The 12,191-nt window shown below is 44.1% G+C and overlaps 1 protein-coding gene across 1 annotated transcript in view; it reads right to left on the bottom strand.

The window, feature by feature from the left end:
• Nucleotides 1-5,800: 5,800 nt before the first annotated feature.
• LOC137655100 (uncharacterized) overlaps nucleotides 5,801-12,191 on the bottom strand; it is a 13,527-nt gene continuing 7,136 nt past the window's right edge. Inside the window, exons 2-3 of the mRNA XM_068388993.1 lie at nucleotides 8,502-8,842; nucleotides 5,801-8,124 (exon numbers count right to left, since the gene is read on the bottom strand). Coding sequence (XP_068245094.1) covers nucleotides 5,856-6,428 — 573 coding nt within the window. The 5' untranslated portion in view covers nucleotides 6,429-8,124; nucleotides 8,502-8,842 and the 3' untranslated portion in view covers nucleotides 5,801-5,855. The remainder of the gene's footprint in view (nucleotides 8,125-8,501; nucleotides 8,843-12,191) is intronic.

Genomic DNA, 12,191 nt, shown 5'->3' on the forward strand with positions numbered 1-12,191 from the left:
ACAAACAGTTCTTTCCTTAGAATATAATATACATTCATGAAAATAGCTATAAAACATTTGAAAACGGTAAAACTTCACAAATTTTTTGCAATGATCCTCGAGGTACTGTGCTGTTGTCTTATTTTCATGGTCATCCAAGCTTTTTTAACCTTTCATTAAATGCATAAAGGAATTTCTTAAGGGACATTTGATGAAACTCATTAAACGACATGTCTGCATAACGATCCGTCCGTACAATGAACTATCTGGCAACAAGGTGTCTGGTCACGCTCTCCACTAGTAAAAGAATAGTCCTTGTCTTTGAATAGCGAGAGGAAACCTTTCTTCTTAATTCTTACTCTGGAATATGGGCACAGTATATTCCATGGTTGTTGCCTCTGAAGATAAAGATATTACTTTCCCCTTATAGGTACCCCTAGACAGATGAAATATAACCAGAATGAATTATTTCAATCTTTCATGGTAAGGAAATAAATAAACCTTAGATCTTTGACCTACCCATGAAGCCGCCTTTGGACTCTTCCGGTCATATATAAAACAAAAATGAAAGCCTAAAAATTGTGGAGGTATCTAAACAAGAAAAAAAAGATTTAAAATAAAGAATACAAGCATGGAATAGAGAATACATGTAGTGCAATACAGTACTGTATATACTTTTGGATTGAAATCTACATCAGACATGTTTGCAATGATTCAATTGAAAGGAAAGAAACTGAAGTTCTTTTTCCTACCAATGCTTCTATTCTCAAAGCAGAATATTGTGCAATAGAATTGACAGAACTATCAAAGTCATTTCATGACAGAATGTCTATATCTTATGAATAGAATGTTATTGAAAACCTTCAAGGGTCAGAGGTAAAATCTTACTTGCTCCAGCACTAAATACAAACCATTCTGCTCTTTACAGTGGAGACATGTTTAGGCAACAGCTGAAACCAGTCACTTGAAATTTCAGCTCGTTACAGAACAGAGGTGCTGTTGTTTTCTCCCGCAAAACCTTTGCTTGGCTACAATGGAGGCTGGAGACCGGTCATAAGACCTTCCAACCTTGAAAAAGTTTATCCAACTAACCTTGTTCAAGATGGAGACGGCCCAGACTGTTAGACAGGCCATCAGACGCGAAGACTTCATGGCAACGTTGGATGTCAAAGAGGAGCACTTCCAGATTCCTATTCATTCATTGTCAAAGAAGTACCCAAGATATAACATAAATAAAGATATATCAATTCAAGGTGCTGTGCCTCAGCCTGTCCACAGCACCTCAGGTGTTCACACACACTATATAATCCTGGTGAGATCGAGGTAAAATAAATAGGAGAATGAATAGACTCGATAACTTCTTTAATTCGTATTAGTGCAAACAGTTCATGACTCATCCCATTATCAAGGCTAAAAATACAAATATAAGCTATCTAAGAAAATTACAGCTCATAAAAAAAAGAGAAAAATGAAAATCATGAATGCAGTTGAATGAAAACAACAAAACAAATGAACTTGAATAAATATTTTAAGATTAGATTACACAAAACTAAAGTATCCCTTTCATGGGGCTGGTGGTGGGCAGGCAACCATCGCCCTTAAGTGGGGCCGGGCGTGGGAAAGTAATCATTGCCCTTTCGTGGGACAGGTGGTGGGAAAGTAATCATTGCCCTTTCGTCTGGCCGGTGTTGGGAAAGTAATCATTGCCCTTTCGTCTGGCCGGTGATGGGTAAGTAATCATTGCCCTTTCGTCTGGCTGGTGATGGGCAATCATTGCCCTTTCGTCTGGCTGGTGATGGGCAATCATTGCCCTTTCGTCTGGCTGGTGGTGGTGGGCAATCATCGCCCTTTCATCTGGCTGGTGGTGGTGGGCAATCATTGCCCTTTCATCTGGCTGGTGGTGGTGGGCAATCATTGCCCTTTCGTCTGGCTGGTGGTGGTGGGCAATCATTGCCCTTTCGTCTGGCTGGTGGTGTTGGGCAATCATTGCCCTTTCGTCTGGCTGGTGGTGTTGAGCAATCATTGCCCCTTTGTCTGGCTGTCATTGCCCTTTTATCTGGCTTTCATTGCCCTTTTATCTGGCTGGTGATGGGCAATCATTGCCCCTTTGGCTGGTGATCGGCAATCATTGCCCCTTTGTCTGGCTGGTGAGGGGCAATCATTGCCCCTTCGTCTGGCTGGCGAGGGGCAATCATTGCCCCTTCGTCTGGCTGTCATTGCCCTTTCGTCTGGCTTTCATTTCCCTTTTATCTGGCTGGTGATGGGCAATCATTGCCGCTTCGTCTGGCTGGTGATGGGCAATCATTGCCCCTTCGTCTGGCTGGTGATGGGCAATCATTGCCCCTTCGTCTGGCTGGTGATGGGCAATCATTGCCCCTTCGTCTGGCTGGTGATGGGCAATCATTGCCCCTTCGTCTTGCTGGTGATGGGTAATCATTGCCCTTTCGTCTGCCTGTCACTGCCCTTTCGTCTGTCTTTCATTGCCCATTTATCTGGCTGGTGGTGGGCAATCATTGCCCCTTCATCTGGCTGGTGATGGGCAATCATTGCCCCTTCGTCTGGCTGGTGATGGGCAATCATTGCCCCTTAGTCTGGCTGGTGATGGGCAATCATTGCCCCTTAGTCTGGCTGGTGATGGGCAATCATTGCCCTTTCGTCTGGCTGTCATTGCCCTTTCGTCTGGCTTTCATTGCCCTTTTATATGGCTGGTGGTGGGCAATCATTGCCCCTTCATCTGGCTGGTGATGGGCAATCATTGCCTTTTCGTCTGGCTGGTGATGGGCAATCATTGCCCCTTTATCTGGCTGGTGATGAGCAAACATTGCCCCTTCGTCTGGCTGGTGATGGGCAATCATTGCCCTTTCGTCGGGCTGTCATTGCCCTTTCGTCTGGCTTTCATTGCCCTTTCATCTGGCTGGTGGTGGGCAATCATTGCCCCTTCGTCTGACTGGTGGTGGGCAATCATTGCCCCTTCGTCTGGCTGGTGATGGGCAATCATTGCCCCTTCGTCTGGCTGTCATTGCCCTTTCGTCTGGCTTTCATTTCCCTTTTATCTGGCTGGTGATGGGCAATCATTGCCTTTTCGTCTGGCTGGTGATGGGCAATCATTGCCCCTTCGTCTGGCTGGTGATGGGCAATCATTGCCCCTTCGTCTAGCTGGTGATGGGCAATCATTGCCCCTTCGTCTTGCTGGTGATGGGTAATCATTGCCCTTTCGTCTGCCTGTCATTGCCCTTTCGTCTGGCTTTCATTGCCCATTTATCTGGCTGGTGATGGGCAATCATTGCCCCTTCATCTGGCTGGTGATGGGCAATCATTGCCCCTTCGTCTGGCTGGTGATGGGCAATCATTGCCCCTTCGTCTGGCTGGTGATGGGCAATCATTGTCCCTTCGTCTGGCTGGTGATGGGCAATCATTGCCCCTTCGTCTGGCTGGTGATGGGCAATCATTGCCCCTTCGTCTGGCTGGTGATGGGCAATCATTGCCCCTTCGTCTGGCTGGTGATGGGCAATCATTGCCCCTTCGTCTTGCTGGTGATGGGTAATCATTGCCCTTTCGTCTGCCTGTCATTGCCCTTTCGTCTGGCTTTCATTGCCCATTTATCTGGCTGGTGATGGGCAATCATTGCCCCTTCATCTGGCTGGTGATGGGCAATCATTGCCCCTTCGTCTGGCTGGTGATGGGCAATCATTGCCCCTTCGTCTGGCTGGTGATGGGCAATCATTGCCCTTTCATCTGGCTGGTGATGGGCAATCATTGCCCTTTCGTCTGGCTGTCATTGCCCTTTCGTCTGGCTTTCATTGCCCTTTTATCTGGCTGGTGATGAGCAAACATTGCCCCTTCGTCTGGCTGGTGATGGGCAATCATTGCCTTTTCGTCTGGCTGGTGATGGGCAATCATTGCCCCTTCGTCTGGCTGGTGATGGGCAATCATTGCCTTTTCGTCTGGCTGGTGATGGCCAATCATTGCCCCTTTATCTGGCTGGTGATGAGCAAACATTGCCCCTTCGTCTGGCTGGTGATGGGCAATCATTGCCCTTTCGTCGGGCTGTCATTGCCCTTTCGTCTGGCTTTCATTGCCCTTTCATCTGGCTGGTGGTGGGCAATCATTGCCCCTTCGTCTGACTGGTGGTGGGCAATCATTGCCCCTTCATCTGGCTGGTGGTGGGCAATCATTGCCCCTTCGTCTGGCTTGTGGTGGGCAATCATTGCCCCTTCGTCTGGCTTTCATTGCCCTTTTATCTGGCTGGTGATGGGCAATCATTGCCTTTTCATCTGGCTGGTGATGGGCAATCATTGCCCCTTCGTCTGGCTGGTGATGGGCAATCATTGCCCCTTCGTCTGGCTGGTGATGGGCAATCATTGCCCCTTCGTCTGGCCGGTGATGGGCAATCATTGCCCCTTCGTCTGGCCGGTGGTGGGCAATCATTGCCCCTTTGTCTGGCTGGTGATGGGCAATCATTGCCCCTTCGTCTGGCTGGTGATGGGCAATCATTGCCCCTTTGTCTGGCTGGTGATGGGCAATCATTGCCCTTTCGTCTGGCTGGTGATGGGCAATCATTGCCCTTTCGTCTGGCTGGTGATGTGCAATCATTGCCCTTTCGTCTGCCTTTCATTGCCTTTTTATCTGGCTGGTGGTGGGCAATCATTGCCCCTTCGTCTGGCTGGTGGTGGGCAATCATTACCCCTTCGTCTGACTGGTGGTGGGCAATCATTGCCCCTTCATCTGGCTGGTGGTGGGCAATCATTGCCCCTTCGTCTGGCTTGTGGTGGGCAATCATTGCCCCTTCGTCTGGCTTTCATTGCCCTTTTATCTGTCTGGTGATGGGCAATCATTGCCTTTTCATCTGGCTGGTGATGGGCAATCATTGCCCCTTCGTCTGGCTGGTGATGGGCAATCATTGCCCCTTCGTCTGGCCGGTGATGGGCAATCATTGCCCCTTCGTCTGGCCGGTGGTGGGCAATCATTGCCCCTTCGTCTGGCTGGTGATGGGCAATCATTGCCCCTTCATCTGGCTGGTGATGGGCAATCATTGCCCCTTTGTCTGGCTGGTGGTGGGCAATCATTGCCCCTTTGTCTGGCTGGTGGTGGGCAATCATTGCCCCTTCGTCTGGCCGGTGATGGGCAATCATTGCCCCTTCGTCTGGCCGGTGGTGGGCAATCATTGCCCCTTCATCTGGCTGGTGATGGGCAATCATTGCCCTTTTGTCTGGCTGGTGGTGGGCAATCATTGCCCTTTCGTCTGGCTGGTGATGGGCAATCATTACCCTTTCGTCTGCCTTTCATTGCCCTTTTATCTGGCTGGTGGTGGGCAATCATTGCCCCTTCGTCTGGCTGGTAATGGGCAATCATTGCCCCTTCGTCTGGCTGGTGATGGGCAATCATTGCCCCTTTGTCTGGCTGGTGAAGGGCAATCATTGCCCCTTCGTCTGGCTGGTGATGGGCAATCATTGCCCCTTCGTCTGCTTTTCATTGCCCTTTTATCTGGCTGGTGGTGGGCGATCATTGCCCCTTCGTCTGGCTGGTGATGGGCAATCATTGCCTTTTCGTCTGGCTGGTGATGGGCAATCATTGCCCTTTCGTCTGGCTTTCATTTCCCTTTTATCTGGCTGGTGATGGGCAATCATTGCCCCTTCGTCTGGCTGGTGATGGGCAATCATTGCCCCTTCGTCTGGCTGGTGATGGGCAATCATTGCCCCTTCGTCTGGCTGATGATGGGCAATCATTGCCCCTTCTTCTGGCTGGTGATGGGCAATCATTGCCCCTTCGTCTGGCTGGTGGTGGGCAATCATTGCCCCTTCGTCTGGCTGGTGGTGGGCAATCATTGCCCTTTCATCTGGCTGTCATTGCCCTTTCATATTGCTTTCATTGCCCTTTTATCTGGCTGGTGGTGGGCAATCATTGCCCCTTCGTCTTGCTGGTGATGGGCAATCATTGCCCCTGCGTCTGGCTGGTGATGGGCAATTGCCCCTTTGTCTGGCTTTCATTGCCCTTTTATCTGGCTGGTGATGGGCAATCATTGCCTTTTCGTCTGGCTGGTGATGGGCAATCTTCGCCCCTTCGTCTGGCTGGCGGTGGGCAATCTTCGCCCCTTCATCTGGCTGGCGGTGGGCAATCCTTGCCCCTTCATCTGGCTGGCGGTGGGCAATCCTTGCCCCTTCGGCTGGTTGGCGGTGGGCAATCCTTGCCCCTTCGGCTGGTTGGCGGTGGGCAATCCTTGCCCCTTCGGCTGGTTGGCGGTGGGCAATCCTTGCCCCTTCGGCTGGTTGGCGGTGGGCAATCCTTGCCCTTTCGGCTGGCTGGTGATAGGCAATCCTTCCCCTTTCAGCTGGCTGGCAGTGGGCAATCCTTGCCCTTTCGGCTGGCTGGCGGTGGGCAATCCTTGCCCTTTTGTCTAGCTGGCAATGGGCAATCCTTGCTCTTTTGTCTGGCTGGTGATGGGCAATCATTGCCCTTTATAGCTGGCTGGTGATGGGCAATCATTGCCCTTTAGAGCTGGCTGGTGATGCGAATCATTGCCCTTTTGTCTGGCTGGTGATGCGAATCATTGCCCTTTTGTCTGGCTCTTGGTGGGCAATCATTGCCCTTTTTTCTGGCTGTAATTGCCCTTTCATCCGCCTAGTAGTGGGCAATCATTGCCCCTTTTGTCGGGCTGGTGGTGGGCAATCATTGCCTTTTTGTAGGGCTGGTAGTTGGCAATCATTGCCCTTGCGTCTGGCTGCCCTTTCATCTGGCTGGTGGTGGGCAATCATTCCCCTTTCGTCTGGCTGGCGACAGGTAATCATTGCCCTTTCATATAGCTGTCATTGCCCTTTCATCTGGCTGGTGGTGGGCAATCATTGCCCTTTTTTTTCTGGCTGGTAGTGGGCAATCATTGCCCTTTCAGCTGGCTGGGGGTGGGCACTCATTGCCCTTTCGGCTGGCTGGCGGTGGGCATTCATTGCCCTTTCGGCTGGCTGGCGGTGGGCACTCATTGCTCTTTGGTGGGTCTGTGTGGTGGTGGGCAATCTCTGCTTTTCTGGCTAGTGGTGGGCAATCATTTCCTTTAATCCGGCTGCTGCTGTGTCTTTCATTGCCCTTTTGTCCATTTGGTGATGGGTAATATTTGTCCTTTCGTCTGGCTGGTGGATTGGAATCGTTGCCCTTTGGTCAGGCTGCTTTCTTGTCATGCATTGCCCTCTTGTTAATCATTACCCTTTGGTCCGGCTGCTCCTCTCATGCATTGCCTTTTCGTGGGTCTGTTGGTGGGATATCCTTGCCCTTTTGTCCTGCTGCTTTCATCTCATGCATTGCCCTTCATGGTGCTGCTTCCTCCGTCTCATGCTTTGTCCTTTGTCGTACTGCTTCCTTTGTCTCATGCATTGCCCTTCATCGTGCTGCTTCCTTCGTCTCATGCATTGCCCTTCGTCGTGCCGCTTCCATCTCATGCATTGCCCCTCGAGCTTCTCATTCCGTCTCATGCATTGCCCTTCGTCATGCTACTGAAAGACTTTTATTGCACTTTTCTTTGCCGCTCTTTAGCTTTCATTGTAATTTGTCATTCAGTTCAAGTCATGCATTGCCTTTTGTTGTGCTTCTGGGGAACTTTCATTACCTGTTGTGATTCTGCCGAGCAAGCATTGCCTTTAGTAGAGTTATTGTCGCTCAATTGCCATTTATTGTGCTGTTGCAGATTTTTTATTGCCCTTTTGTCTGTTGCCAAGCCTTTACTGTACTCTTCCCTATATGACAGTCAAGCTTTCATTGCCCTTTCTTGCACGTGGAGACAAGCCTTCTTTGCCTTTCATATTTCGCAGCTAAGCCTTCATTGCCATACTGCATGTGTCTGGATTTTATTACCGTTTTCGGTTACTACCATCCAGACTTTAATCCCCTTCACCATCGTACTAGTTTCCAGTTTTGTTGACCTTCATACTACTGCTGCCTGTGTTCATTGTACTATATTTTACTTCTGCCCATATATTGCACTTCATATTGTCATTTCTCGAGCTACATTGCTCTGTATTTTTTCTGCTTTACTGCCCTTCAATGGTTCAACTCGTTCCTGTCTTGCCTTTATTGCCTTATTTCACTGCTCTCCTGCTTTCATTGGTCTTGTTCTTGTCAGTGCGCAGCCTTCTATGTCATTCATTGACCTCAGTCCTCCTGCGGTTAAAAATTCATTGCCATGAATACTTTTATTTTGTAGCTATCTTTTAGCTGTTGCCACTGTTCCTCTATTTATGTGAAATTCATTCTATTAAAGGGCTGGTTTTTTGTCAACACTTTTTCTCTAGTTAATGCCCTGATTTTCATTAATTTGTTTCGGCCCTCGTTGTGACTCATGGTTTTAATTTTATGTTAAGGTTATCTGCGTTCTCTCTTCTATAACATTTTGTAACATTAACTACGTATTTTGCATAAAACTGCTGCTAGGTTTCTCAATATCTTCTGCTAGTGCTGCAAGTGTTCAAATTTTGTCTTTTTGTATGAAACCTGCTATCTAACTGCTTTCTGCTACAGACTTATTTCTGCTCACTAACCTTTTACTGGCAGCTTCTCTCTCCCAAGTAGAAGCGGACAGAAGTTCTTTTCTTGATGCTCTGACGTTCTTTGTAACATGGTCTCCTGGCTACTTATTCAGTTCTTTCTTTTGGTGTTGCCAACATTTTTCTTTTGTAATTTTCAGTACGTTTTTATGATGGACTGCAGACTTTCTTCATGACATTATGCCGCTGACTTCTATGCAACCTCTGCTCGTGCTTCCATAATTATCTGCTGCCTAGTTGTAACATGCAATATTGGTTTTCCTTAACAAATTCTGCTACCTATCTTCGACTGTGGCTCGCATTTTCCTCAACCCAACTTTTCATAGAGCTTGATTCTGGAAAGAAGGTATCGATGGATACAATGTATATAGTAAGATATCACTTCCTTCTAGTTGAATTAATCTAGTTGCAATCAAGAAATTAAATTTAAAATCCAATTTTTTAACAATTGCATATCAAAAATATATATATAGAGAATTCTCTGCCCTTTTTATTTATCCTGTAGTTGCCGATTTGAAAGTAAAGAAAACTGGTAATCAAATTTTTACTGGATTATTTATAAAATTTTAACACTAGAGAATGTATTAGAAGACTTGTGTATAATAAAGTATATATTGCATATCAAAAATATATATTATAGTAATTTCTCTTGACTTCATTTATCCTGCAGTGATTTGAAAGTAAAGAAAACTAGGGATAACGTTAATGTACTAAATTATATATGAAATTTGAACAGTTACTGAATATATTAAAAGCCTTGTTTATGTATTAAAAGACGTATAATAACGTATGTAGTAAATTTTGGCTACTTACAATATCCCTGAAAGGTTGCAGACTATGAATTCTACACAGGCATGATTGGAGTGAAACCCCGCGTGTTTAGAGAGTGAAGAAATGGGACAGCAATTAAGAATAAAATAGAAAGCTAAATTCTGAAATGGTGGTAAAGTAGAAAGCTAAAATCTGAAATGTTGGTAAAGTAGAAAGCTAATATCTGAAATGGTGGTAAAGTAGAGAGCTAAAATCTGAAATGGTTGTAAAGTAGAGTGCTAAAATCTGAAATGGTGGTAAAGTAGAGAGCTAAAATCTGAAATGGTGGTAAAGTATAAAGCTAAAATCTGAAATGGTGGTAAAGTACAGAGCTAAAATCTGAAATGGTGGTAAAGTAGAAAGCTAAAATCTGAAATAGTGGTAAAGTAGAAAGCTAAAATCTGAAATAGTGGTAAAGTAGAAAGCTAAAATCTGAAATGTTGGTAAAATAGAAAGCTAAAATCTGACATGGTGGTAAAGTAGAAAGCTAAAATCTGACATGGTGGTAAAGTAGAAAGCTAAAGCCTGAAATGGTGGTAAAGTAGAGAGCTAAAATCTGAAATGGTGGTAAAGTAGAGTGCTAAAATCTGAAATGGTGGTAAAGTAGAGAGCTAAAATCTGAAATGGTGGTAAAGTAGAAAGCTAAAATCTGAAATGGTTGTAAAGTAGAGAGCTAAAATCTGAAATGGTGGTAAAGTAGAGAGCTAAAATCTGAAATGGTGGTAAAAGTAGAAAGCTAAAATCTGAAATGGTGGTAAAAGTAGAAAGCTAAAATCTGAAATGGTGATAAAGTAGAAAGCTAAAATCTGAAATGTGGTAAAGTAGAAAGCTAAAATCGGAAATGTGGTAAAGTAGAAAGCTAAAATCTGAAATGTGGTAAAGTAGAAAGCTAAAATCTGAAATGTTGGTAAAGTAGAAAGCTAAAATCTGAAATGTTGGTAAAGTAGAAAGCTAAAATCTGAAATGTTGGTAAAGTAGAAAGCTAAATTCTGAAATGTTGGTAAAGTAGAAAGCTAAATTCTGAAATGACGGTAAAATAGAAAGCTAAATTCTGAAATGACGGTAAAATAGAAAGCTAAATTCTGAAATGACGTTAAAATAGAAAGATAAAATCTGAAATGGTGGTAAAGTACAAAACTAAAACAGAGGGCAGGCTAGAGGTTGCAAGTTGCAAACATTGAAAGTGCACCATGTTATATAGTTGATAGAAAATCGGTAATGATTGATTTGTTAAAAATATTTTCCTACCGTCCTCAGCCACACTTGCTTTTCAGATTTACAAGGCTTAACTGCGAGAGACAGTTTTTACTATAGCTTTCAGAGGGATTCACTATGAGCTTTTACTAGTTTTAGAAACTAGAAACAAAAGAATGAACTGTGTATCTTATATAGTATAAATGTACAATGGTATAGTATAAAAGGTACAATGTCCATGGTAAGATAATTTGTTAAATTTATGCTTAGACTAAATCTCACTCGAATTTTTCTCATTTGAGCTACCCAATTTTAACGCTCTAAGGTTAAAAATGCAGTTTTACCATATTATTGGCTACAGACAGCTTGAATCTTCTTTGGTCTCCAGATTTATTGATAAATTCTTATCAAGGTACTATTAAAAAACATCCCCATAATTGCAACTCAAAGAAGTTAAAGAGGTTGGGAATAGGAGGCCAATGAAAAAAAAAAAAAAATAAAAATAAACACCACAGTTAGTGTCCAAAGATCCTATAGGAATGCATCTTAAAGTGCACTGTAGGAGTCATGCTATATTAGTACCACATCGGTATCCCTTTGCTTGCTTTCCAGTCATGTCAGTATTGTCTATTTACAGACATAAGGGTTGAATAATGGGGGCTAGAATAAGTTTAAATTGAGGACCAGAATGGAAATATAAGTTGAATATGAATACATTTGTAACAAACTATATTAGATAACACTAGTGTCTACTTACTGAACTAAAGGATATGCGAAGGTTTAAGTTCCATAAATTCAACAATCATATTGATAAGAAACAATTATACAATTTCATCAAATCCTGAATAAAACTTAAAAATACTCTTTACTTTATTACTCTCAAGTGTTATGTCTTAAGATCAACTGCATACCCAAGGCCTAGAGGAGGATATTATACTCATGGAAGATCTGAATATACAGCATCGTTAGAACTGGAGTGAAAACATACAGTAAGCCCAGTAAGCCCTGCCAGGTATGTAACTAGACAACTGCGCCAGGGATCCCGAGTGTGAATTCAGAAGTTTGATTAATCAACCACTTTGTCTAATAATTCAAGACAGTTAAGTGCTGAATATTCCAAGGGAGAACAATATTAATTCAACCTTAAAGAAATTAACAATAAAACTTGCTAAGGATTTGTTGTTAAATACTTGCTAGAGATTTGTTGTTAAATTTAAATATTTGTTGTTAGCTACTTACTCAAGATCTGTTATTAAACAAGGACAAATATTTAATTCATCAATTAATTAAGCTCTTGGAGAGCCAAAATACGCGTGGGTTGAGCTCGTCTGATGAAAAGTTGTAAGTGAAGTAAAATTAACCTCTAAAAGCTTTATTAAATCAAAATGAAAACTGACAACCAAGACAAGACAGGTACTAGACTAAAATGAAAGATTGTAAGAAACGAGGACGCAGACTTCCTTAGAAGACTAAGTTGAAATGGAAATTAAACAAGAAAAAATTATCCCAATGCAATAAGACTAATAAAAATGCAGTATGGAATCGCCTGCGACTATTGTGAATGTTGGTTCACATTGTTTGCGTTCAAATGAACAGGGAACATTATGAAGTACTGCAGACCAACAAAAGTGTCTTGGTTTAGTAGAGGATGCAGGAGAACATTTAGGAATATTAAGGGAG

This window comes from Palaemon carinicauda, chromosome 16 (assembly GCF_036898095.1).
Source record: "Palaemon carinicauda isolate YSFRI2023 chromosome 16, ASM3689809v2, whole genome shotgun sequence".
Classification (NCBI taxonomy): domain Eukaryota; kingdom Metazoa; phylum Arthropoda; class Malacostraca; order Decapoda; family Palaemonidae; genus Palaemon; species Palaemon carinicauda.